At 40.6% G+C, this 26485-nt stretch overlaps 2 protein-coding genes across 4 annotated transcripts; both read right to left on the bottom strand.

Moving 5' to 3' along the window:
• Nucleotides 1-256: 256 nt before the first annotated feature.
• Nucleotides 257-2925, bottom strand: xpa (xeroderma pigmentosum, complementation group A). The gene is made up of 4 exons (XM_061771943.1): nucleotides 2522-2925; nucleotides 2345-2450; nucleotides 589-872; nucleotides 257-509 (listed from the first exon to the last, which is right to left on the bottom strand). Exons 1-4 carry the CDS (start codon nucleotides 2919-2921, stop codon nucleotides 355-357), a joined length of 945 nt encoding a protein of 314 aa, XP_061627927.1. The 5' UTR covers nucleotides 2922-2925; the 3' UTR covers nucleotides 257-354.
• Nucleotides 2926-4659: 1734 nt separating this feature from the next.
• On the bottom strand, nucleotides 4660-23462 carry slc24a2 (solute carrier family 24 member 2). 3 transcript variants are annotated; one of them, XM_061769381.1, is made up of 11 exons: nucleotides 23173-23462; nucleotides 23043-23075; nucleotides 19211-20322; nucleotides 13178-13216; nucleotides 12974-13085; nucleotides 12402-12488; nucleotides 11627-11703; nucleotides 11390-11527; nucleotides 9965-10054; nucleotides 6429-6595; nucleotides 4660-6357 (listed from the first exon to the last, which is right to left on the bottom strand). In XM_061769381.1, the coding sequence occupies exons 3-11, from the start codon at nucleotides 20111-20113 to the stop codon at nucleotides 6108-6110; spliced, it is 1863 nt and encodes a 620-aa protein (XP_061625365.1). In that variant the 5' UTR covers nucleotides 20114-20322; nucleotides 23043-23075; nucleotides 23173-23462; the 3' UTR covers nucleotides 4660-6107. The 3 variants fall into 3 exon arrangements, with proteins under 3 accessions (XP_061625365.1, XP_061625364.1, XP_061625366.1); XM_061769380.1 differs by lacking the exon at nucleotides 23043-23075; XM_061769382.1 differs by lacking the exons at nucleotides 12402-12488; nucleotides 23043-23075.
• Nucleotides 23463-26485: the final 3023 nt, after the last annotated feature.

The following is a 26485-nucleotide window of genomic DNA, read 5'->3' as shown; positions in this document are numbered from 1 at the left end:
CACCACGGTAGGGCAGCACCCCCAGCGCCCTCATTGCCCAGCCGCCACTGTTCTGCAGATTAAAACTTGCTCTGAGTTAATTCCATGTGTCCTGTAAAGATGTTTATAGTAATGTTCTTCCCATTGCGAATGTTATGAAATTATGAAAGTTTGAAATGTTCCACTTTATGGCGCTTGAGGTCTATTAACAGTTTTAACTAGGAAAACTAACATCACTCAAAGGTTTCCTCAAGAGAATGGCAAACATTTGCATGGATTGAGTCAAGTGTTTTATTTGAAAATGTAATACTAAAAGTGATTAGGGAGAATGTGAACATGCGGCTTCTAGCAGAGACGTCAAACTGTGCTGTCCATTTACATCTTTTCGTAGGTAAGTTCATGCCCGCAGGTCCTGCAGGTTTTCTTGTAGAGGTCCTCTTCCAGATCCACCACCACCTCTGGTCCATACTGATGATGGTGAGCACTGGTGTCTTTGGTCCACATGCTGCTCCTCACTGCCCGACGCAGTTCTGGCAAACACACAACAAAGGCATTCAGCCACCACGCCAAGGTGCTCCAAGCTCATTCTATGCTCAAGCATTAACTAACCTTTGACTTTCTTATTGAAACGTTTTTGCTTCTGTACTTCTCTGTTTTCTTCCCTCGTCTCCTTGGCTTCTTCCAGCGCCGCCTCTGAACCCCACACCTCCATACATCGCTTCTCTACATGTACTTTAAGGTAGAGCTTCATGTCCCCCCAGTGTGGGTTGTGAGGGTTTTTCCTCAATATGAACTTGAGCGGAGGCTCTCTCTTGTCCAGGTCACAGTCCTTCAGCAGGTAGTTCTGCTTGGCCTCAGTTCTGGAGATCAACTTGTGTTTCTCTTCAGTGTCTCTGAATGGGAAAGATGGTCAACTTCAACTTATTTGAATTTTAAAAGAAGAAATGGCAAGGCAGTGTTTCCTAAGTACAGTGCCGAGGCACATTAGGCCCACCGCACAACAAGCAATATGGCCAAATGGCATCGCAGCAACGGCGATCTAATGTACTATCAAAAATGCCATGTCGTATAACATGAGCTTGCACAACAAGAATTACATTTCCGGGGATGAAGCGAGATCCGGCCGGTCACCGCCAAGCTGGACCAATATAGTACACACATTACACTGGGGAACACAATTTTGGTTGCGTTAGGTCCGATAGTTGTTTTTAACAAATCTTTGGGTGCAGAATCCAAAACTGATCTCAGTTTTTCTCTATCACATCTAGTTTTTGAACTATAGATCCATTTTTTTCTATAAAAAAAATCTGAAAAATACTGTACATAACAGATATGTGCTCGTTTTATAAAACTTTTCAAATATTGACGTACAATGAAATATGAAAGAAACAGGCATGACTGCAATGTTTATTTAACACTATTATGTTTTACAAAGGACATGGCACAAATCCTCTTTCTCTTTGCAGATAATGATAGTACTGACCTATTGGGAGCTGCACAAACAAGTTGCCACATAGCTGTAAAGGAGTCCAATCATAATCAGCTGGCAAGTCTCACTACAGCTAATCACTGAAATTTTGCTTTTCTGGAGGTTCAGCTGTGGAGAAAAAAAAAAACAAGATGCTAGAAAAAAAAAAACAGACTGCAATTTTTATCAGCATAAAATTCTAACTCCGAATTTTTTTTCCCAAATTGTTCCCCAGTGTTATAAGTGTACATAAGTGGTGCACACGCGCACTGAAAATACAACTCCAATTCCAATGAAGTTGGGACGTTGTTAAACATAAATAAAAACTGAATATGTGCAACATTTTAATTGAATCATTTAAGTCGTTTTTTTAAATTTTCCTATACAAGTACAGTGTTAATGTTCAAACTGTGCATAATTTTACAGTGGCTTACAATAACAAATGATATACTGTTGATATCAAATACTTGTGAAAGCACACGTGTTTGTTCTGTTGACAGCGCTGGCTCGGCGCGGAGAGGTAGGTGGAGATCTTCTCTCGTGACGTAGATAAGCTCGAGAAATTTGAATGGCCTGATTTCAGGCCTCTCGGCAGAAAAACATCGATAACTCCGGAATGCGTGGACGATTTTAGTTCATATTTCACGTTTACTTAAGCACCACGGTGCCAATATAACATCCCAAATGCTAGAAAAAGTTGGTTTCGTAAAAAATATAGGACCTTAAAGGTCTAATTAGTTTAGCAGCAGTAGCAGGTTGATCCTGAAATTTCACCCGAAAGCCAAAATGCCCCAAACTTTTTGAGTACAATTGTTTATGTGCCTTCGTTCACCAAAGCTTGGGAAACACTTGGTAAATGTATTTTACAGCCCAAATGCGTTTTGTGTACACATGTACCTGCACTTGTCACACACAGACAGGTCGAAGCTGTTGCTGAGGTAGGAGTCCATAAAGGGCTTTTGACAATCATCGCAAAACAGGTAGTCTGGCTCAATGACTGGGGCTGCGAAACGATACCGTACATGAGAATACGAAATCAACGCACATTGCCCCAAATGCACCTCGCGCACCTACCTGGCTGGTGCACCACCTTACTGGTCTTCTGCTCCTCCTCGACACCCTCCTCTTCCTCAATGAAAAAGCCCGCACCGGAGTCGATGGTTTTGCAGACTTTGGCCGAGGTCGCACCCTGCACAGCGGCCAAAGGGCGGCTCGCTATCCGGGCTTGTCGGAGCATCAACGCCCGCTGTCGATTCCTCTCGATTTTTGCCCGCACGGCAGCAGAAAGTTCGGGTTTGGGACATGGTTCAACAACGGGTCTATCGGTAACAACCACCGCCGGTGACCAGGAAGGGTCCATATCGCTCGTTGGAACCAAAACGACTGAAACAATATAAACAATAATAAAGATCAAAAGTATAAACAAAGATTGGCCTGCTGCTTTGTCCACCGTCCAAACCATAGATATGAACATAGGTAGATCTGATCCGCCCTCTATGAGCTTCGTGCCTACGGCGACGCTAAGATAGAAGGGTCAAAGTCTTCCGGTCTCATTCCATGTGTGTGGACGCAAAGAAATACGAAAGAACAACGATCCTGGCACATTGTGCTGCATACAGTTTCGCAAAACGCCGTACAGCTGTGGTAAGGGAACAAGGAATAACGTTTCACAGGAAAAAATATTTTTCTGCTTTTATTTTTTTCCCCAAAAATCTTCTTTATTAAGAGAATACTATTTGGTATTGTCAACTAAAAAGCAAACCTCATGAAAATAGGTTGAAAAATTAGCAATTTACAACTTAATTTCAACGTTCACGGATTGCCCTTGTTGGGAACGTGGCCCCTGCCAAAATGGCCGCCTAATAGGCACGCTGCTCGAGTGCGCAGGGATATTTAGTGTTCGTTTCATATCTGTGGTCCAGTGTTCGGCAAAAGTGACAGCGTTACTTCCGGAGACGTCTTCTTTTCTCTCTCTCGCTTTTGTGCTGTAGTCACTGCCGCCATCGTGCGGTATATATGGGTACTGTATATAGACGGGTACAGTACTTTATCTTGTAATTATTTTCAACTCTTAGTATTAAAAAAATAAATAAAATACCGATTATTATCCCGCAATGGAAAAATCCAACGTTAATAAGATATATCCTGACATACATGGACATTTTAGCACTGTGCACAGATGACAATTTGAGTAATATTGAGTGAACAATGATGGAAGGATCGAGCTCCAGTGATAATAAAATTTAAGGATTATGTTGTCAATGAAGTCTGCAAGAGGAGGACGGCAACCTGCATGGTTTGCAACTCTAGCATTAAAGACGCAACAACAACTACGTCGAACTTCATCTGTCACTACAAAACGCCCCTAAACAGGTAAGCTAATTGAACAGTTTAGCTAGCTGGTCAAACATTAAGTTTCATAAACTTGTTTGGGACGATTAAAAATAAAAATCATGGGATTGTGAACGTTAAGTAGCTAAGTAACGTACCTAGGGGTCGGCTGGTTTATGGTAAGCATTAATGTTGTTTTTACATCACAAAAACCTGGCACTTTAATAGGGGTGTGTAGACTTTTCCTGTCTACTGGAAATATTGTACAGTGATGTGCCAGTCTTGGCTTTTGTTTAATAGTGTCGGCATTACAAGGTTGTCACCACAAAGTACACAACATAGTTTGCTCAAAAATGAAGTCGAGTTAAATTAAATTTGAAATAAAACGTTAAAACAATTCAGTGTAAAAAAAAAAAAATCAATCATAATCTCAGTTGTTGTTCATTTAACTTTTATACAATGTGAATACTTTTTTTTGTGTCATGATTTGTGACCAGATGACCTCAGTTTTATAGGACTAGCATGAGATGAGATACTGTTGTTTATTTTAATTCAGTGTTAATTTATTTCATAATAGAATTTCATACAGTGAGTTGAGCAAGACAGTATTTTTTTCTTTTTCTTTTACATTGTTATGTCATTCAAGTAATAAATGAGAATGATTTCATGTTTGCATAACATGAGATGGAGTCATGATATCCAATGGACTATTGTAGATATCTTTGCAATGGACACATACATGCACAGAACTCACAGACAATCATCAACAATTTCAAAATGTTACTGCATGAGCGCCCTAAAGCTGACTTCTGAGAATAGACGTTGAATTGACGATAAGTAATTACATACAGGTGTTTACAGTATATACAGTCTTGTAATAGTTTTCTTTTTTTTTTTTTTTTTTACAATTATACAGACAAATGCAAAATAAAACATATTCTGACAACAATATTAGGTGAGTTCAATTGATATACTTATGGAAGGGAAAAATAAAAAACTGACTCAGAGATCAAGTGTGTTTCTGTGTTGTTATATTTTTCACCTGGATAATTTATTTGTCTAAACTGGAAAAACTTGTATACCAGAGAGAAATGTGAAACACACAAGTAAATATACAGATGAATATGAAAGTGCTCGGGGGTTATAAAAGAAAAAAACTGTTTGCAGCACCTCACCACCTTACACATTGACTATACAGTACATGAATGATGTGCCGCTAAAATTGCACTGAAAAAGTCATTTTTGTAAGCACAGAACAGTTTGGATGATAAAACAAAAATGCAGTGGATGGTATTATTCAGGAATAATGACTGTGCCTTTCGTTTTGCTGTGACATGCTGACACTTTGTCACCATATCTGCATCACTTTTAATACATACTGTATTTTCAGTCAATTCAAGTAACGTGAGGAAGTGATTTGTTTGAAGAAATTGGTACCTTATTTACTTTTAAGTATAAGCAAACAAAATGCTTTTTGCATTCTCTTCATTACAATGACGAGATCATGAATAGAAAGGAAAAGTTCTCTAAAATTCTGTAATTTATCCGGACAAAAGTATTGAGACACACCATTTAATGAATTGGTGAATGAATTGATGAATCAAGGTTAGGCTACACCTCTTAGGTCCCATGAATCTTAATTATTCAGCTAAGTAAATTCCAGAAAGCCATTGTTGAATAATTAGTTTTTGTAGGACCATGACTAACAGCATGTGAACGCAACATTTCGAGGGCCTGCAGCCAAACAGGATGGGGACGACATCAGCACGTGATTGCACTTAAAGGCATACCAATCACAAACATGGTGTGATCATAATCATACTGTATGAAAAACACATCATCACATACTGATATTGGCAGAGATTATGGGCACCTCAGTCAATTACAATTCTGTGTACTGTACAGAGAAGTTTTAATAGCCTATGTTTGTTATTCATGAAGTGAATGAACCGTAACAGTACAAATTATTCTGACGAATCAAATTAAATGACAATGTACAGTGATGCAGTGTGTGAAATAAAACTTTTAAAATCTAAACATCTAGTCTTCACACGTATGAAGTCCATTTGCCTCTCTTCCGCTCCCCATGACAATGAGAATCCCTTCCAGAGCAGAACACAAACAATCCTCTTATCAATCATAAAAGTAACCCCACTGCTTCCATGGGTAGTATTGTTGTTTTTTAAACACATCGCCGTCTCTGATGAACCTTGCTTGACTTGTCCATGTCAGTCAGTGTTTATGTAACTGTTCCATCTGTCTCTTCAAGTAGGTATCAACCTACTAAATGTTATTAAGTGGCATCAATGCCGCCAAACAGGCTCCTCTCTCAGATGGTTACAGGGCAGATTATAATTTTGTCCTCCAGCATGACGCTGATGACGAGGAAAACAAAATAGAGCAGGAACATGAAGAAGCCTAGTATCTTGCTCATCCTCCATTTACAGGCTGCAATGGAGATGATGACGAAAAGAAGCATGATGAAGAGGAGGACGATGGCACAGAAAAGGCCATTGCTGCTCACCTCCACCTGCTTGAAGTCATTGATGATGCTGTAGAGGAGCCACGGGAAGGGCAGTCTAGAGAGAAAGTATAATAATGAGCTGGGGGGCGTCGGTCATATCTTAACTCATGTAAACCTTCCACTTACCCCACAGTGATGTCAAATATGTTAGAGCCCACTGAGCTGGACACAGCCATGTCACCGAGGCCTTTTCGGGCCACAATCACACTGGTGATGAGATCAGGAATGGAAGTGCCCGCTGCTAGAATAGTTAGACCCATGATCTCCTCTGTGATCCAGAAAGTCTCTCCAACCTATAGGAAACAAAAAAAAAAAAAAACGTTTGATTCATGCTTCAGTCATTCATTATTTAACCGGAGCCAGAAACATGCAGACAAACTTTATGTGTCTCAATATCACATTTGTAATTGCCATATACAAAACCAAGAATGTCAGTAATAATCCATTACAAATTCATAATTAATTATTAGGCATACTAAAGCAAATCATATTTATTCTTTATAGTCACAGATTATTTGATTTATTTATTTTTTTCCAGAACTGCAAACATACAGTATGATGGATTATACTATCCATCCATCCATTTTCTGTACCGCTCATTCTCAGTAGGGTCGCGGGCGTGCTACAGCCTATCCCAGCTATCTTCAGGCGAGAGGCGGGGTACACCCTGAACCGGTCGCCAGCCAATTGCAGGGCACATAGAAACAAACAACCATTCGCACGCACATTCACACCTACGGGCAATATAGAGTCTTCAATTAACCTACCATGCATGTTTTGGGATGTGGGAGGAAACCGGAGTAGCCGGAGAAAACCCACGCAGGCACAGGGAGAACATGCAAACTCTCTACAACCGAGGCTGGGATTTGACAGACTCTTATTAAATATAGAATGAGCTTGTGGTAACCGCTGGCAAGTTAAATATGGCCGTGAACCTTGGTATCTGTCTACCTGTGCCCCGATCAAATTCACCAAAATCGTGTTAGACCAGCGGTCAACCTTGCGCCAAGATTTAGACGTGGTCTGAGCAGGTGTGAGGTTAGACCGACTTTCTGTCACCAAATTGTCACTCTTCCGGGCACATCTTCAAGGTCACACTCTCGCTGCGTCGGAACGCCCAGCTTGGCGCAGACTGGTCTGCCAAGTTGGCAAACACGCACAGCATTGCGCTTGCACGAAAATCAGGATACTCCACAGATGCGCCATCTTTGAGAATAGAGCCCAAAGTGTTTAACTGTTTTTCACTATTTCAGTTTTCCTGATTTTTTGGAGTCCGGCTAAAATGGCACACTTGGGTGCCAAGGATGTGTCGCCCCTCTCCTACTACTATATATAAGAACTGAGCACCTTTGTCCACATCAGTGGCTATCCTGCGCAATTGCAAGTTACTCAGTTATAATTACTTTGCCCATTTCCACCACCACAGCGTGCAGTTAGCTCGCTAACTATGCCTGCACCCAAAAATCCATCTTCCCACAATTTATACAGAACAGCTTGGTGTTGTCATATGTTACGTATTTAGTGTTATTCAGGCTACCATAATATGTTGAAACGTAAAGTATTGTAGATATATACAGTGAGCAATTTGGCCGCACACACGACCCAATTTTTCAACAATACTCCAAAAAAACCAAAGAGGTCGCACTGGTGCACACAGCCGATCGAGCGGAAAAACAATTTCCACATAATGATGTCGGTTGCGAATGAAACGGCTCTTAGGTACAGTTCTTCGAAGTAAACGATGACGACGACGACGACAAGAGCTGCACTTTTTTTTTTCTTCTTCTCCCATTCTCTTTCACTCTCGCACTGGGCACTGCAGAGGGGAGAGCACCACATACACTGCAGGCGGTTCATCCGAAAGTCCTAACCAACACCTTTAGGCACCAACACTTTTCAGGTACCTCTCTTCTGTAATTGTGCTTCAAATAAAGAACATTATATTGACCAGATTGTTTATTAACCATTTAGTAGTCCATATTGCCTAGGAAGACAAGTAGCTATTTAAAAGAAAGGGGGGAAAAAAGAGCTGGATGAAGTGGCTGGGGAGCGGGAAGTCTGGGCGTCCCTGCTAAAGCTACTGCCCCCGCGACCGGACTTCGGATAAGCGGTACAAAATGGATGGATGGATGGATGGATGGAAAAAAAATAAAGGAAAAAAACTAAAAGTGAACCTGTAAAACCACGGTGTTGAATGTGATACACTCAAAAAACTGGGTGCACCTAACTTTGTGCTGGTTCAACAGTGCAACAAGGACAAAAAGTAGATCTAGAGCCCTGTACATAACTAGCAGGAGGCATGTTCTTAAATGCCTGTCATGTAGTGTGAGCTACAGGCTGATTCGCGTGTGTTGCTTTGTTTATTAATGGTTAACGTTCCCTGAAGTGTCTCTGTTATGTGGCCGTACACATCATCGCAACACCAAGCGTGGCGGTGACGTATTGGACAAGCCCACTGCTGGAAGCCTGTTAACCTGCGAGCTAGCTAGTGGCTCTCGCCTCTCGTCTCGCCATGTTACAACAACTCGATGGGATATATTCCAGCCAATGGACGCTTAAGCGGATATATTTTCAGGGCTCAAACATATAGGAATGTTTCGGCATAAAAAGATGCTATTCGTACAAACATATTTTATTGACAATTGACAGTTTAGGGGGGCACATTCAGTCGACACGCCCACACTATCTGAAAACTGAGAGAACGTCTCGATTTTTCACGATTTTGAAACCTAATTTTCTACACGTGGCAATTTTTTTGTTCATATAAATTTGGCACGCTTGTTAACAACACTCTTTTCTTTCGTGTGTCAAATTTTAATCAATGAATTATAAGCTATTTCTACGTTTTCCACTTTACAGGGACTAACTGCTAGAGCAGGCATCTACGAAAAGCAAAGGAAAGTCTATCTGGAGGTTTGCACTGGAACTTAGCACCCAAAAAAAGCTTGATTCAGCGGATGCTTCAAAGCGTTGATGAAATGAAGCTTTGTCTGAACTGACTTCAGGTTGTTGAGCATCATAATCTTTCGCTTGAAGCCTTTGAACAACCTGAATTTGATAGGTTAATCTTCATCACGCTGTGACACATGCACTGAATCAAGCGTTTGTTGATGCTGAGTTCTAGTGCAGCCCTCCGGATACAGTAGACGTTGCTTGGCTTTGCGCGAATGCCTGCTCAAGTAGTTAAGTGTTTTCATCACTGGTGGTAGTAGTGGTTTAACTGACAACAATGACAAAAAACGAGGTATTTGTAATTGACTAATGGGAGATGAACTATGACTACACTGATATACAAAATGACTGCTCAGGGGCGGAATATTAACGTAGATGAGTGTGGTCAAGATGCTATGATTAAATGTAATTTACTTTTTACGTAAACAGCTCTGTGCCCTGCGATTGGCTGGCGACCAGTTGAGGATGTACCCCGTGGTATAGACCTTGCACGCAGGATCTGTTGCTTCATGTCTGTCTTTTGCATTTGCACCATTGAAATAGAGTGCTGCAGGTTGATCTGGCTATGGCTCAAGGCAGATTAGCCAGGGTTTAGCGGCAGAGGTCATCTATTTAACACTCTGACTGCTGCATTCTGTGTGCAGCTCAAAAATAGGCAGGATAGAACAGGGAAAAGTGTGTGTTTGTGTGTGTGTGTGTGTATCAGTTACCTGATGAGCCCACCACACCATCAAGTAGGAGAAGAAAGCAATCCAAGAGATGGCGCCAAGGAAGGTGACGGGGAAGAACCTTTCTGAGGACTGAAACAACCATAGAGGATATTATTGTCCAGCTTGAGTACATGTATATAATAAGGTACAACCCAATTCCAATGAAGTTGGGACGTTGTGTTAAACATAAATAAAAACAGAATACAATGATTTGCAAATCATGGTCAAGGATGACACAGTCACTGATGCACTTCAGTTGCTTTATTATATACCAACTAGCGGTAACAGAATGCACATATACAAGAGCTGCTATCAGCTACAACTCATGCCAAAGCACTCCACTCATGGACTCCCTAACTTGAGCCAACGTTCAAGCTTAAAAGCCTGTTTGCATTTTCATTTGAAATGTTCCTTTCTCCCTGTAGACTTTCATCCTTGATGACATCACAAATGCCTATCAACAGGCCCGCCCTTAACACCCCACACTCAGAGCCAAAGACGTTACAATACAATGTATGATATCCAAATATTCTTTGCTAAGTTCTAACATTAGATCCTACCATGTAAACCTTTATCCAACCCCAATTCCAATGAAGTTGGGACGTTGTGTTAAACATAAATAAAAACAGAATACAATGATTTGCAAATCATGTTCAACCTATATTTAATTGAATACACTACAAAGACAAGATATTTAATGTTCAAAGTGATCAACTTTATTGTTTTTAGTAAATAATCATTAACTTAGAATTTTAGGGCTGCAACACATTTCAAAAAAGCTGGCACAGGTAACAAAAAAGACTGAGAAAGTTGAGGAATGCTCATCAAACACCTGTTTGGAACATCCCACAAGTGAACAAGCTAATTGGGAACAGGTGGGTGCTATGATTGGGTATAAAAGGAGCTTCCCTGAATTGCTCAGTCATTCACAAGCAAAGATGGGGCGAGGTTCACCTCTTTGTGAACGAGTGCGTGAGAAAATAGTCGAAAAGTTTACGGACAATGTTCCTCAATGTACAATTGCAAGGAATTTAGGGATTTCATCATCTACGGTCCATAATATCATCAAAATTCATATCATCCAATTAACATGTTCACCTGCTGAAAGTTCCAAACAGGTGTTGTTTGAGCAGTCCTCAAATCTCCCTGTTTTTTGTTGCTATCCCTGTCCCAACATTTTTGGAACGTGTTGCAGGCCTCAAATTTAAAATGAGAGAATATTTGCAAAAAACCAAACAAAAAAAAAACAAAAAACAAAACAACATCAAATTTTGAACATCAAATATCTTTGTAGTGTATTTACAAAATAATTGTATTCTGTTTTCATTTGTCTTACACAATCTATCTACAGTATCTATCAATCTATCTATCCATCTAGCTATAGTGTGTGTGTGTGTGTGTGTGTGTGAGTGAGTGTATTGTCACCTCTCTCCTGACATCAGGCAGTGTGAGCCAGAGAGGAAAGACAATAGGTAGGATGACGAGGTAGGTGAGACGTTTCCTGGTGGTGTCAGGCCAGGCCAGGCTCAGAGGCTGATCTTCATCTTCCTCCTCCTCGCCACCCTGATGGAGAGCTCATTTACTGTATATTTTCTGAACACGTTTCAGAGCTGCTTTTATTCATTTTAAGATCCAAACTGCAGCGAGGAGCAAACACCATACCTCGTCTCCTGCGACACCATTCATGGGAGGTGTGACTTCCACTGCGACCTTTGTACTCGCGGGAATGTTTTTAATTACTTGACAAAAGAACACACAGAGAGACATTATGGAATAGAACACATGAATTAAATCATCTTAAGTCTGGAAGAAGTGTCATATTGAGATGAATACAATATAATAGTTAAATGTCAGAATAATGGATCAGGTCAAAGCGCTCACATTATCCACTATAATAAGTCCGACTGTGCCCATGTCAATATAACCACCCAAAATAAAGTGAACTTTTATTATTCATCCATTTTCTATAGCACTTGTTGAAGGTAACTAGAGCTCAGCCCACTTATGCTGAGAACTTCATTTTATTTAATGTATCAAATACAAAGACGAGTGGCTAACACATCTGCCTCACAGTTCTGAATTTGGGGTTTCGAATCCTGGCTCTGACTTTCCTGTGTGTAGTTTGCATGTTCTCCCCGTGCTTGTGTGGGTTTTCTTCAGGTACTCCAGCTTCCTCCTACTTTCCAAAAACGTGTCTCTTAGGTCAATTTAAGACTTTAAATTGTCCGTATTTTGAATGTAGTGCGAATGCTTCCCCCCCCCCCCCCCCCCCCACCCCATATATGTGCCCTGCGATTGGCTGGTGACCAGTCCAGGGTGTACCCCACCTCCCACCCAAAGTCAGCTGGTATAAGATCCAGCTCACCCGCAACCCAAGTGACAAAAAAATAGTATACAAAATGGATGGCTGGAAATTGAAGATGTCACTGCAACTTACCAACACCGTTGGCATTGGCAGCCTGATCGTCTTTACACTTTTGTTTTGCCATTTTGTGAAGGATTGATGCCTTCTCCTTGAATTGTCCTGAAACCGTTACAAGAGTGTTGTTTTGTGATTCCATTTGTGCATTATTGGAAAAAGATTTTTTTTTTTTGGGGGGGGGGGGGGGGGGGGGTAATAAGGAAACAACTGGCTCAGCCACTTCATTACAGTGCTATATTTCAACTAATCCAATAGAACTGTGTATAAAATTCTGTCTTTATAGTTATAATAATGCAGACTTTTGATTGGCAGAGAGGCATTGATTTTACAACATATTATTGAGGTTTTATTTGCACTGGTGTAAAAGTACATTGGATCAGACTGAGAGTTGTTTCCAATTTCTGCAGTGTAGAAATAACTCATATACACTATTATGTCTGTGGTATTTGATGTTTCCTTCTGTTTGCAACCATATGACAGGCAGCCAATAACAAATATAAGGCATTTTGCAACATTTTGTTATGGCTTTTGCACATGCCATTCCTTCCTATAACTATTTGCTCGAATTAATGTCTTCGAACGAGCACCTTCATTGCTCAGGGGGTCCAGTGTGTGTATCATAAGCTGGAAGATGCTGTTTCTCATCAATGAGTTGTGCAGTGAAGCACAGCTCCCTTCCCTCTGTAACCTTGGTTTGGCCTGTAAAAATATAAACATGGTACCATTCATAATATTCTTTTGGGGGAAAAAAAACACAAAAAAAAACTTTGCACACACCAAAGCAGACTCACCACGAGTTTGTTCTCATCCTCTGCAGGTGGGGTGTTGACCTGCCAAAAGAAACACAGAGTGAAAACAATGTTTCTGTTTTTCCCCAAAAAATATTTTCATAATTTCTCGTATCATCTTTTATAGACAATCTGTGTTATAGACATCTTTTATAGAGAATACCACGCAGTGGCAAAACAACAGATTTGGGGCCCCGTGGTAGAAAAGCAACACTTTAAATCCACAAATTAAAACTAATTTTTCTAGACCTTGACAATTGTCACCACCTCGTGCCCCTACTGGCAATTTTAGGGTGTGATGGCGACAATGTGTGCGAAATTGAATTGAACTGAACTTGCCCTCGAGTGCAAACTACATTTCAACCCTTGCAACGTTTTAATTATAGTCATTGAACTGCAACAAAGCATCTAGTGACACAATCAAAACAATTAAATAAGCAAGAAAGAATGAGCACTAAACAATAAACAATAGGGAAAGTGCAAACATTCCAAGTAATATGCTGTACGATTTCACTTCAATTTAGATACAAAAAAAGTTATGCGTGAGAAGGGTTTGGGGATCAAATCTAGTGTCTGGGGGGAAAAGTAGTAGTTTTTTGGGGGTGGGGGTGGGGTGTATTGATGGATGGTTTATTCAATTAGAGAAGAAATAGTTGCTTTCCAAAATAAACCGCTTTTGGGCCATTCCACCTAATCAGTGCCATTTGCACCCCCAAGAAATATAATGTATGAAGGCATGATAAAATTAACTGTAAAATGTTCGTTGTTCTTTTTTTTATTTTTATTTTTTTACTAAGTGTCCTGTGCATTGATCTGATTGCATATTTAATAAAAACATTTTAAAAGATACATTTATACATTGAACACTGCAAAAATAGGATTTGTTGCCTGTCCCCGCCTCCCAAAATGTTATTTTATCATGAAATATAATTTTTAATTCTTCTGAAAAGTTAGTCTTTTTTTTTTTTACATATTTCTGTTACTACTTATCCCAACTATTTTAAATTCCTTTCTCAATGAAAAAAAATTCATTTAATTTCACACTTTCTTCATGTACCTGGGTTTTCACTCAGTTCTGTTAACCCGAACACATTACCCCATCAGAAAACTTTGAATATTCCACAAGTCACACGGTCCACAGGAAGTTGCATCTTTTAGATTCTCTGCAGGCCACAGGTAGGCCAAAAGTAAGTTTATTAATTTATTTTTCTGTATATTTGATCATATTTCAACTACGACTGGGTGGGGAGGTTAAAATCTTAGCACAGTCCTGTTACCTACAGTTTTCGGGGGAGAGGCGGTGTGCACCCTGAACTGGTCGCCAGCCAATGGCAGGGCACATAGAAACAGACACCCATTCGCACTCACATTAACACCTACGGGCAATTTAGAGTCGTCAATTAACCTACCACACATGTTTTTGGGATGTGGGAGGAAACCGCAGTACCCTGAGAAAACGCACGCAGGCACGGGGACAACATGCAAACTCCACACAGGCGAGGCCGGATTTGAACCCCGGTCCTCGGAACTGTGAGGCACATGTGCTACCCAGTTGTTCACTGTGCTACCACATAAAAATTCAATTAACACAAATAATTGTGAATAAAGAACTTTCTTTCTTTCTTTCTGGTGCACATGATGGTTGGCCAATGTGTCAAACTGCCACAGTGTAGCGCCAACTACTGGCAAGGAGGCCTTACACAATGTCTGATTTTTTTTGCCTTAAATATCGGTGACTGGTATCGGCAGCCTTCACGAGCCGATGCCCTGAAATAAGGCCGGTATAACAATACCTGGTATCGGTACTCGCCCATTGCACGTAAAATACAATCAACATTTTCTATACTCATAATTCATACCAAGACGTACTCTAGAAAAGGAATTGACTGCTCCATACAATAGGAGCAATACATTTAATTAAATTGGACCAAGCAGACGCTTAAATGTTCTCATTATATTCTACGAACGCAATAATTTCAGCAATACCTATAAAGCTACACGACGGTATCGCTCCACAAACACAATACTGTTTCACTCCTTGTGCCAAACGGTGATGACTTTTGCTTTATTTCAGTTTTATTTTACAGGATCCTTGGTTTTACCATGGTCCTGAACTATGGCTGCTTTGTGGTTACGAATGGTGCACAAAGAATTCATTTGAACCCCTTCCAGTGAGCAAGCCAACCACAGAAGTGAAGGTAGGGAATTGTTCTCCTTTATTGTTGCTTTCTTTCACTTGATTTTCTAATATTAATGCCCTATAAATATTTTCTTTCCAAGTATTTACTGTAGTGAGGACTTAACAACCGCGTTTGCGTAGGTTAGTGATAGAGTCTATGTAGGTATGTTCCGACTGAGGTAAAACATCAGGTTATGTTGGTGTCGTCAGAACAGAACTCTGTTGTAAACTGCTAAGTTACTTCCCTTTAAACTTGTATATAGTGACAGGCAGTACAATTGAATCCTTGTCCATTAGCTGGCAGAAGGTAAAATAAACCTGTGTATCTACAGTACCGGCTGCCATTCATGCAACAGAAAAGGTCATGGCTTCCTTTAAGTGTAATCACCTCTGTGTTCTGTATTCCACACTCGCAAAAATCCATTTGCGAGTAAATTAAGATGAGATCATCATTATTCAAACTTTTTGTGACAGTTTTGTTTGCTGGTGTGCCATGAGATTTTTCTAATGTAAAATGGGTGCCTTGGCTCTATAAAGGATAGAAAACACTGTAATAGAGAGAGGGTGCACAAAACCTAAAGTGATAATATTTGTGTGTGTCCAAGTGCAATGATGATTTATGTAGATAATGTCTGTGTTGCACATTTTGTGGGAGTGACTGAGAGCGCGCCGGGATGCTTGTTTGCTGTCGTCACTGCAGGTAAGAAGATGTTAAAAGGATCAGAGAGGATTGGTGTCTTCCGTGCTATCGGGAAGGAAATCAGCAGATTCTCGTTTTTTTTTTTGGCACAGAAACTGAAGTAAATGTTTGGTTCAATCTCCTAACAATATCGCCAAAGGGCATGACTTCAGGATGTTGTAATTGGAATTGAAGAGAGGTCTTCTTGTTCTCCCCCCTCTGTGTTCTGCTCTCACTCCCTCTACCCTTAGAGAGCATCTGGCTATTATTAGCGGCTCTAATGGGATTCAAGAGTATTAACCTTTGGGATTATTTAGCAGCGACCATTACATGAGAACTGCTGGACATCAAGTGCCTTGCAACAAAAATGGAAAAGCTCTTCTTGGGGGTGATGTTATGTAACCAAATGTACAGCTGATTCCCAGATGGCAGGAAAAGCCACAGAGCATTTCAATGTGCGCATAACTTTAGAATATACGATACAATACAGTATAAAAGTATTTAGGATAATAACCCAGATGAAGATATTTGTTAAGTGAGACAATATTACGAAATGATATCACCACAAAAATCATGAAAAACAAGACAACCGTTATTATTATTTGTAGAGCAATAAAGCAAAAAAAAAAAAAAAAAAAAAAAAAAAAAAAAGGCCCCAAAAAAGCAAGTCATGTTTCTTGGGGGCAGTTTTTTTTCAATTGGCCACTGGTAGATGATCACCAGGAGAGGGGGAGGGGCTTACAGCGTAATGCTGCAAATCATCAGCTCAAAACATCAACAGGCATTAATCACAACCATGATGACGTTTATATCAATTTGGGTTTGTGTCAGTGTTTGTTTGACCTCGTGCCACGTCACATAGCACACACTACATAATTTGGACTTTCAATGTGAAATGATTGGAAAAGTGGATGTCAAGTGATTGCCTCTCTGAGTGTGTTATTACAAGGTCAATCCACAGACAGCATAAACCACGTGGAGAACAGACCCAGCCATTATCGCCACAGATGAACGAGAGTGAAGAAGCGTCTTCGCAATGTCATCGAGAAGACAAGATGTGTTGATGAGAGAGAGATACTTAAAATGGTCTCTTGTGACATGTTCTTACATTTTAAATTGCAAAGCAGAATTAAAATTGAAGAAATGCAACATCTTTTAGAATACTTTTAACACAATGTCTCCTGATTAGGTGAACCCAAGTGGGGTTATTTTGCTGTTACATCACTCCCGTTCTAAGAGCTGACTGGTTTTGAGTCTGGACCTGGTTTCTAAAAGTAGACACAAAGATGAAGCCTGTTCTTAAGTCAGCACGAAGAGGCCGTGGCTTGTCTCTGTTTGTCTCCCAGGTGCACATGGAAAAAAATTAGCTATGCGCAATTTCTGTTCATGACTTTTAGTTGTATTTGATTGTTTTATAAAACAAAAGTGCCCCCAAAACGTAAATCCTTGCTTTTTCCCCCAAATACATTAAATACGTTTGAAGATAAGTGCTGAAAACATGTGCAAAGACTGAGAACAATGCAGTACAGAATTGTTGAAATATGGTTTTCAAACTCTCCTCGTGACATTAAGAGGTGTGGGCGTATACTATTTAAACATCAAATGCCCTTATTCCATGCAGTGGCCATTTGGCGGAATTGCCATTTCTTCATTCATAATGCACCCACTTCTACCAGTAGCGTGCATTTAGCCAGTATGCCCACAACTCAAAATAACATCTTGCACTGTGTTTTGTGCTATTTGAGCTATGTCTCTGCCATCTGATCCTGTGCGGCAAAGCGCACAGGATCCACCAGCCCGCGGCCCCACGCCAGACAGGCAGTGGTTAGAGTACACAGCGAATGCCCACAAGTCACTCGCATCGCGGGCGAGGAGGAAGAAATTATTTCCGGCCGTGGCCACCGAAGGCTGCAACTCGGAGGCCACAGGCCCACAGCATTGCGTGCACTACGGAAGACCCCCACTCCACCCCTCCTGACGCGACACGGTTAACAAGTCCCTCTGTCAAATAATGGCCTGCTGAATTTCTCAGAAACAAAGAGGCACAATGACTCTGCAGCCCGTGAAAGCATGTAGCGTGTGCAGGCAGAGGAGCAGGATATCTGAGATAGCAGTATTTGATAGACAGCTAGAGGCGGGATTTTCAGAACACCCAGCGACATGCCCACAGCGTCTGGAAGCGCAACAATGTCTCAATTCTTGACCATTTGGAGGCCTGATTTCGCATACTTTGCGATATTTTTATCCATTTATTCATTGTCCGGCTTGTTAACATTACTCTTTTCTGTGGTGTATCGAATTTACAAGATGTAATTTTGGCCTGTTTCGTGGCACTTTAAAGTAAAAATGTAGATTTATACTAGAAACCAATTCATGTCATTCGTGTCATGCATTGGCGACCATGTTACTTGCTAACATGTATGGATGGAGCGATGGATGGATTTCAGGACAGCCAGAAAGATTTATAGGATGGATAAACAGATGGATGTTAGATAAATGCAGGGATGGATAGATGGATTTAGGGATGACTAAACTGATGGATAATTGGAGGGGTGAAAGGAAATGATGACATGGATTTACGCACAGTCTGTTGTATGCATGGAGTGGCGGATCCGGAGACAAACAAATGGTTGAAAGGATTGCATTCAGGATAACCAAAAATTGGTATGGATGCAGAGATGCAAAGATGGATAAATAGAATTAGGGACAGGATAGATGAATGGATGAACAGAAGGACAGGTAGATGGTGGGCTAAAGGGATAGACAGGTGGATTTAGGGACAGGTGGTTCGTAAAATGAAGAGATGATGGATGGATAATGAATGGATGGATGAAGAGAGATGGATGGGTGAAGGGAGTGACAGATTGATTTAGAACAGGTAGTTCAATGAAAGTGGAGTTTAATGGGTGGAAGGATGGATGGACAAGCGATGGAATGGATTGATAGTTGGATAGATGAATGGATGGATGGATTGGTGGCTGGATCGATGGACATACAGAAGACTGGTTGAGAGAACTGATGGACAGATAGTCGGCTGGGCCAATGGATGGAATGATGAACTGATTCATGTCAATCAAACAGATGTAGGTGGAGGGATTAATGGTTGGACAGTTAGTTGTACAGATTGCTAGTGGGGCTGAATTAATGGGTGGGTGGATGGTTGAAGGAATGGACATACCTTGGATGTAGTCTCTATTATGTCCACCTGGTTGCTGCCCAGTTGTCTTTTGATGAGTAGTTCTACTTTGGCGTTGAACTTCATGAATGTCACATAGGTGACGTAGCACATGAGCAGGCCAATACTTTCAGTCAGTGTGATTTGATTATCCAGAAAGAAGTAGATGAGCATGAGCAAGCCGACAATGTAGAAGGAGACGTCTCTGAATAGAGGCCACCAGGTGAGGTTCAGCACCTCTTTGGAGAAGAGGGCGCACATCCCGATCACAAACAGGATGTTAAAGACGGCTGAGCCAACGATGGTGCCAATGCCCACGTTACTGTGGGAAATGAAGACTCCTATGACGGAGGTGAACAGCTCTGGAGCTGAGCCACCTGCTGCCATGAAGGTGGCTCCTGCTACATCATCAGAGATCTCCAGCTTCTCAGTAATGACAGTCAGGGCCGGGACAAAGAATTCATCACACACAATGGCTAAGGCTATAAACATGTACAACATGCCAAACATATGAAACACCACAAAGCCTTGGCGTCTGTCCTCCACGCTAAAGTAGTCTGTTGGGTAGTCCCCGTGATTCATCTCAAGTTCTGATGTTTGCTGGTCCCCGGGGTCGGAGACATTCTGGTGCTCCAGGAGAGTTCTTTGGGGCACCTCTGCATCTCTTGAACCCTCAGATTGGGGTTCACTGGGCGCCCCCGTGGTCACAAGAGACAAGGCACTCATTGAACACACTGTGCATACCACCGCCAGGCTGAAGATAAAGCCAAGAATTCGCCCAGGCCGCAATTTTTGCTTTACACCCTGGTAGTGGTGCCTCAGGCAGCTGCGAGGAGGTCCGAGGCGGAGAACAGAGCTGGATGAATTCATGATGTTGTGACTTCTTCTTGGCAGGAAAGACTCCATCCTCTTTTGTTCTCAGGCAGAGAGCGAGTATCTACAATCCCCCCCACCCAAAGATGTGTTGGTGGTGTGTTGGCTACAAGGGCGGGGGTCTGACAGGCCACACTGGTTCACCAATTGGTTTGCATGTTGTGTCTCCCTTTAAATCCAATGGAGGCCCTTCAGTCGGATTCCAGGGTCTAGCCCATTTAACGGCTTCCTCATATTAATCCCTGGACACACACACACAAACAAAACATTTTAATTCAGTAGTCAAGAATGTTCCCCATATTTTATACAGTTGAAACCAGATGTTTACATGCACCATATAAAAAGACATACACTTTTTTTCTCACTGTCTGACATGATTCATACTAAACCTTACCTTCTCTAAATCAATAATAATCACCAAAATTATTTCTATTTGCTAAGTGCCAGAATAATGAGAGAAGGATATTTTTTTAGACAATTTTTCATTACTTTCTTCAAAAGCAGAAATTTACATTCATTTCATTAGTATTTGATACCATTTCCTTTAAACTGTATGACTCGGGTCAAAGGTTTTGTGTATCTTTCCACAAGGTTCTTAAAATATTTGGCAGGAATTTTGGCCCATTCCACCTGACAGAACTGGTGTAACTGAGCCAAGTTTGTAGGCCACCTTGCTCCTCGCACATGCAAATTTTCAATAGGATTGAGAACAATACTTTGTGATGGCCACTCCAATACATTTACTTTGTTATGTTCAAGTCACTTTGGAACCAGTTTTGCAGCATGCTTTGCGTCCTTGTCCATTTGAAGGTCCATTTGTGCACAAGCTTTAACTTCCTAGCTGATGTCTTGAGATGTTGCATTAGTATACCCAGATTCTTCTTTCCTCGTGATGTCATCTATTTTGGAAAGTGCACCAGTTCTCCTGTAGCAAAACAACCCCACAACATGATGCTCAAAGTTGGGATGTTGTTGTCAGTCTTGCAAGCTTTCCTCCAAACATAATGATGTTCATTATGGCCAAACAGTTCAATTTTAGTTTCATCAGACCACAAGATATGTCTCCAGAACTGTACATCTTTTTAACGGTGTGCATTTGCAAACTGTAATTTGGCTTTTTGATGTTTCTTTTGGAGTAATGGCTTCTTCCCGGCAGAGTGGTCTTTTCAGCCCATGTTCTTTCAGTTCTCGTTTCACTGTGGATAATGACACATTCTTAGCATCTTCCCAAGGTCTTTTGCTTTTGTTCTTGGGATGATATGTACATATCGAACCAAAGCACGATAATCTCTGGGACATAAAACCCGTTGCCTTCCTGAGCGGTATGAAGGCTGGACATTCACATTGTTTTTACACTGGCGTATAATTGTACAGATGAATGTGGTACCTTCAAGTGTTTGGAAATTGCACCGAGGAATGAACCAAACTTGTGCAAGTCCACAATTCTCTTCTCTTATATCTTGACTGATTTCTTTTGACTTTCCCATAACCTTACACAAAGAAGGAGTGTGTTTCAGGTGTGCCTAGTTCAAATACATCCACAGGTGTGTCTCTAATTAACTCAAATGTTGTAAATAAACTTAGCAGAAGCTTCCAAAGAAATGACACCATTATCTGGGTTTTCGTAAACTGTTTAATTGCATAGTAATATTACTGTATGTAAACTTTGTCTTTGAAGAAAGTAATACAAAAATGCCTAAAAAAAACAAAAACACACAAAAAACTCATTATTCTGGCATTTAGAAAATAGACATAATTTGATAATCGTAATTGATGGAAATGGAAAAAACTGTAATTTGAATTCATGTCAGACAGTGGGAAAAAGCATACAGTATGTGTATTTTTATATAGCATATGTAAAAATCAACAGTACATTTACTTATAAAAAGACAAGCATCTTGCACAAGCTAATGAGATTCAATACAAGCGCTGTACCGCAATTCTGCCTTTGCAAAGATTCCAATGCTCAGTTTTGAATCGAATTAGCCACAAGTTTACTAATATGTGCACTGCATCATAATGAGTGCTGTAGCTAATTATTTTCATTAGCATGGAGCGAGATGTGAGATGACCAAAATATTAGAAAGACTTCTCCGTATGTATGTAGTTGGCCAACAAGGGAACTACATTTTCACAATAATTAACATATTGGTAAGTTACTGTGATACCTCTTTGACAGTGTCAAATCTGAGCATTATTATTAGATTTAAGATTAGATTTAAGAGCAATCTTGTGGCGCTTGCCGTGCTTTAGGCCACCTTTTGCGTATACAATAGGGGGTTAAAAAAAAACATAAAATATTGCATAAATTGTTCAATTAAATACAATTACTAAATTATAAAGGGTTATTGTGAATAGTGAATACTACTGCACTTAAACGTACGTTTCATCCGCTTTAGTGGTAAAAAGAACAAGGGGAACTACATTTGCGTTAAAGTTATTTAACGGTGGCACCAAATTTTTAGAGATTGCATGAGTATCAAATTAAACATCAGAGCTTCGTCATTGACAGACAACAAAATGATAAAGCTTCCGTGGAAAAGAAGGTAATAGGTTTATTCTCCCAAACATGATAAAATGGAGGTAAATTGACAGCGCATTTGCAATGCCAATTTTAGACACTGAGTGTTTATTTTTGACCTGCTTGCAACCAGGGGTGTTAAAATTACCATATTCTGTGACTGCAGCAGCCTTCTTAACATTGTGCTGAGAATCTGTGAGCATCTTCTGACATTAGTGAAATCTTATTAGGAGGCTCTCTAATCCCTGATGAGATATACTTAGATAAGCCACAGAGCCAGCACACTGCTGCTGCCGCACTAAAGTAAAAATCAGACACAATCGACACAAATCAGGTCAATTTTAGGGGCAAAACTAAAAATAACATACAAGGGTAACAAGCTGGGAAATTTTTTAACCCCCCTGAATTATTCATCAGTCATCATCTTGCCATAAAACCAACCTTTTCAATTAGAAGAAACTCTCGCCTGGGAACCTTGGAAGTACATCAGAGCAACAGAAAATACAATAACTAAAAATAAAGAGCACACAAATATGCACATAAGAAACCATACCTAGGTGGAAATCCTCACCTGAGTTGGAGGTTGCTCGGCCAGCTGGCCTGAAGATGTAATAATATTCCACTCAATTCAATCCCCAAGAAAAAAGTCCCTATTGGATTTCTCATCCATAGATGTCAATGGTAAATTGTCCGTGAGATCTTCCTCCCTGACAAGAAGTTTCAAAACGAGCAAGCCAAATGCTGAATCCCAAGTGCTCCTCCCTCCCTCCTTCTCTGTTCCTCCCCCGTAGATGCTGCCTTTCTCCTTTCTGCATCTCCCAGTTCCTCCCCCTTCCTCTTCCTCCCATTCTACATTCAAGTGAAGTCGAACGTTGGTCTTGTCTCTCCACCCGCCAACACTTCCCACCTCCTCCCACCACCACCGCCCCTTCTCTTCATCCTCACACCCAAGTCAATGGGTGTTGTCACCCTCAACGAGCTTACGGTGCGATAAAGCTGTGGCCTATCATGCCATCAGATCACAGGCAAAGCCCTGGAAAACTATCCCAAGTACTGTACTCTGATGTAACAGCAAAGTTCAACTAAGACGATGCACTATTTTATTTAGAGCAGGGGTCATCAACCTTTTTGAAACTGAGAGCTACTTCTTGGGTACGGATTAATGCAAAAGGCTACCACTTTGATACATTTGAAATAACAAATTTGCTCAAATTACCTTAAAATGATCACTTCAACAACATTCCTAGGAAATCGCAGTGTCCCATTACTGGGGAGCTATTTTTTTTTTTTTAGAACATTTTCAAGGGCTACTCGTGGTCCTTGGGGGCACCCTGGTTCCCCACCTTGTTGGTGACCCCTGATTTAGAGCAAAATTCAAATAAGATGATGCAGATCTTGAATTACAGAAGCAAGAGAAAGCTATGGTGCAGTTGAAACTTGGAGTGTAAGAAATTAAAAAATAAGTAAAACCTAAATAGAAGAGAAAAAATATTGTGCAGCTGAACATAATAGATGACAAATGATGGGTACAATTTAAAAATAAAAACGCAGTAAATAAAAAAATAAAAAAGGGCTGTGACAAATTTTTATGGAATTGAATGATGTATGCTTTTCTCCCCAAACCACAGAGTACAGTTGGATTAAAATAATCTGGCCTTTTGTTTTATCTTCTGTTTCTATCCGATTAAACAGGAGCATACTTAATGGTGTGGCCCTAGCCTCTCACTTTCACTCACCAGCAAATGTTGATGTGGAGGGCTTAGAGAAAAATTGGCTCTACCTTAGCCTGTCGAGACTGCTGTAAAAATCCTCTACCATTTGGGAACACCTTTACAGTAAGTAGGGGAGGAAGAAAAACCTATTTATCCTCACCTCACCTCACTACTGTGTGTATATATGAGAATATGATGTCACGGTCTCCCGTGACATTTTGTTTGATTAACGATGTTTGAAGACCGATGCAATGTCCTGTCAGGGCTAAACTGGTTACATAACCCAGCAAATTAAGCCAACCTTTCTTCAAAGAAGCCTGCGTTATAGTGGATCACCTGCATGACCTGATATAAAAATACAGTGGGTATGGAAAGTATTCAGACCCCCTTAAATTTGTCACTCTTTTTTGCATTGCAGCCATTTGCTAAAATCATTTAAGTTCATTTTTTCCTCATTAATGTACACACAGCACTCCATATTGATAGAAAAAAATGGAATTGTTGAAATTTTTGCAGATTTATTAAATAAGAAAAACTGAAATATCACCCAGGGATAAGTATTCAGACCCTTTGCTCAGTATTTAGTAGAAGCACCCTTTGGAGCATGAGTCTTTTTGGGAATGATGCAACAAGTTTTTCACACCTGGATTTGGGGATCATCTGCCCTTCCTCCTTGCAGATCCTCTCCAGTGCTGTCAGGTTGGATGGTGAACGTTGGTGGGCAGCCATTTTCACAGAGATGCTCAATTGGGTTTAAGTCAGGGCTGTGGCTGGGCCATTCAAAAACAGTCACGGAGTTGTTCTGAAGCCACTCCTTCGGTATTTTAGCTGTGTGCTTAGGGTCATTGTCTTTTTTTAAGGTGAACCTTCGGCCCAGTCTGAGGTCCTGAGCACTCTGGAGAAGGTTTTTATCCAGGATATCCCTGTACTTGGCCACTTTCATCTTTTCTTCGATTGGAACCAGTCTCCCTGTCCCTACAGCTGAAAAACACCCTCACAGCATGATGCTGCCACCACCATGCTCCACTGTTGGGACTGTATTGGACAGGTGATAAGCAGTGCCTGGTTTTCTAAACACATACCGTTTAGAATTAAGGCCAACAATATCTATCTTGGTCTCATCAGACCAGAGAATCCCATTTCTCACCATCTTGGAGTCCTTCAGGTGTTTTTTTTTTTTTTTTAGCAAACTCCATGCGGGCTTTCATGTGTCTTGCACTGAGGAGAGGCTTCCATCAGGCCACTCTGCCATAAAGCCCCGACTGGTGGAGGGCTGCAGTGATGGTTGACTTTCTAGAACTTTCTCCAATCTCCCAACTGCATCGGCGTCACAGCAAAGGGTCTGAATACTTATGGCCATGTGACATTTCAGTTTTTCTTTTTTAATAAATCAGCAAAAATCTCAACAATTACGTATTTCCCCCTGTCAATATGGGGTGCTGTGTGTACATTAATGAGGAAAAAAATTAACTTAAATAATTTTTAACAAATGGCTGCAATATAACAAAAGAGTTAAAAATTTCTTCTGTTCAAATAGATCTGTTGTTGCTGGAGTCACCTTTAAAATGTCTCCATTTAATTACTGTAAATAATAAAGGATTAATCTGGAAACCATCAGACAACACAAGCACAAGAAAATTAATTCATTGCATTGTTGATACAATTTTAGGATGAGAGGGTGCTCACTTTGGTTGGTGAGATGTGAGAGGGTCGTTGGGGGTCAGCTGAGGTTTACTGACCATAGGCTGCACCTGAAATAACTGCAGTACTATTAACTGTATAAATAAGTGAATGTAGCCATCACTTATATCATAAACCTTTTTTTATTACCTGACAGATTCAGAAAGTGTAATTACACTGAATGGCCACTCTAGCTAACTCTCACTTTATAGCTTTACTTATGAATTGGTCTAAAATGGCAGTTCCAATGTGGGTTTTTTTCACACCACGGCCCAGTTTCACATTAAGCCATATTTTTGATGTTTTAACTAGTACTGTCGAGATTGTCTCTTAAATGCAATTTTCTTTTTCGTGGAAGTTGTGGTCGTGTCTTCTGGCTCATAATTTGGACATTTCCCTAATTTTTGCTAACTTGTGGGCTTCTTAATATATCATGTACTCAAAATGCAGAGGTGGGTAGAGTAGCCAAATATTGTACTCAAGTAAGAGTAC

Source organism: Phyllopteryx taeniolatus, chromosome 4, assembly GCF_024500385.1.
Source record: "Phyllopteryx taeniolatus isolate TA_2022b chromosome 4, UOR_Ptae_1.2, whole genome shotgun sequence".
Taxonomy (NCBI): Eukaryota; Metazoa; Chordata; class Actinopteri; order Syngnathiformes; family Syngnathidae; genus Phyllopteryx; species Phyllopteryx taeniolatus.
The sequence above is the reverse complement of the archived record's forward strand: the minus strand, read 5'-3'. Positions and strand labels throughout refer to the sequence as shown.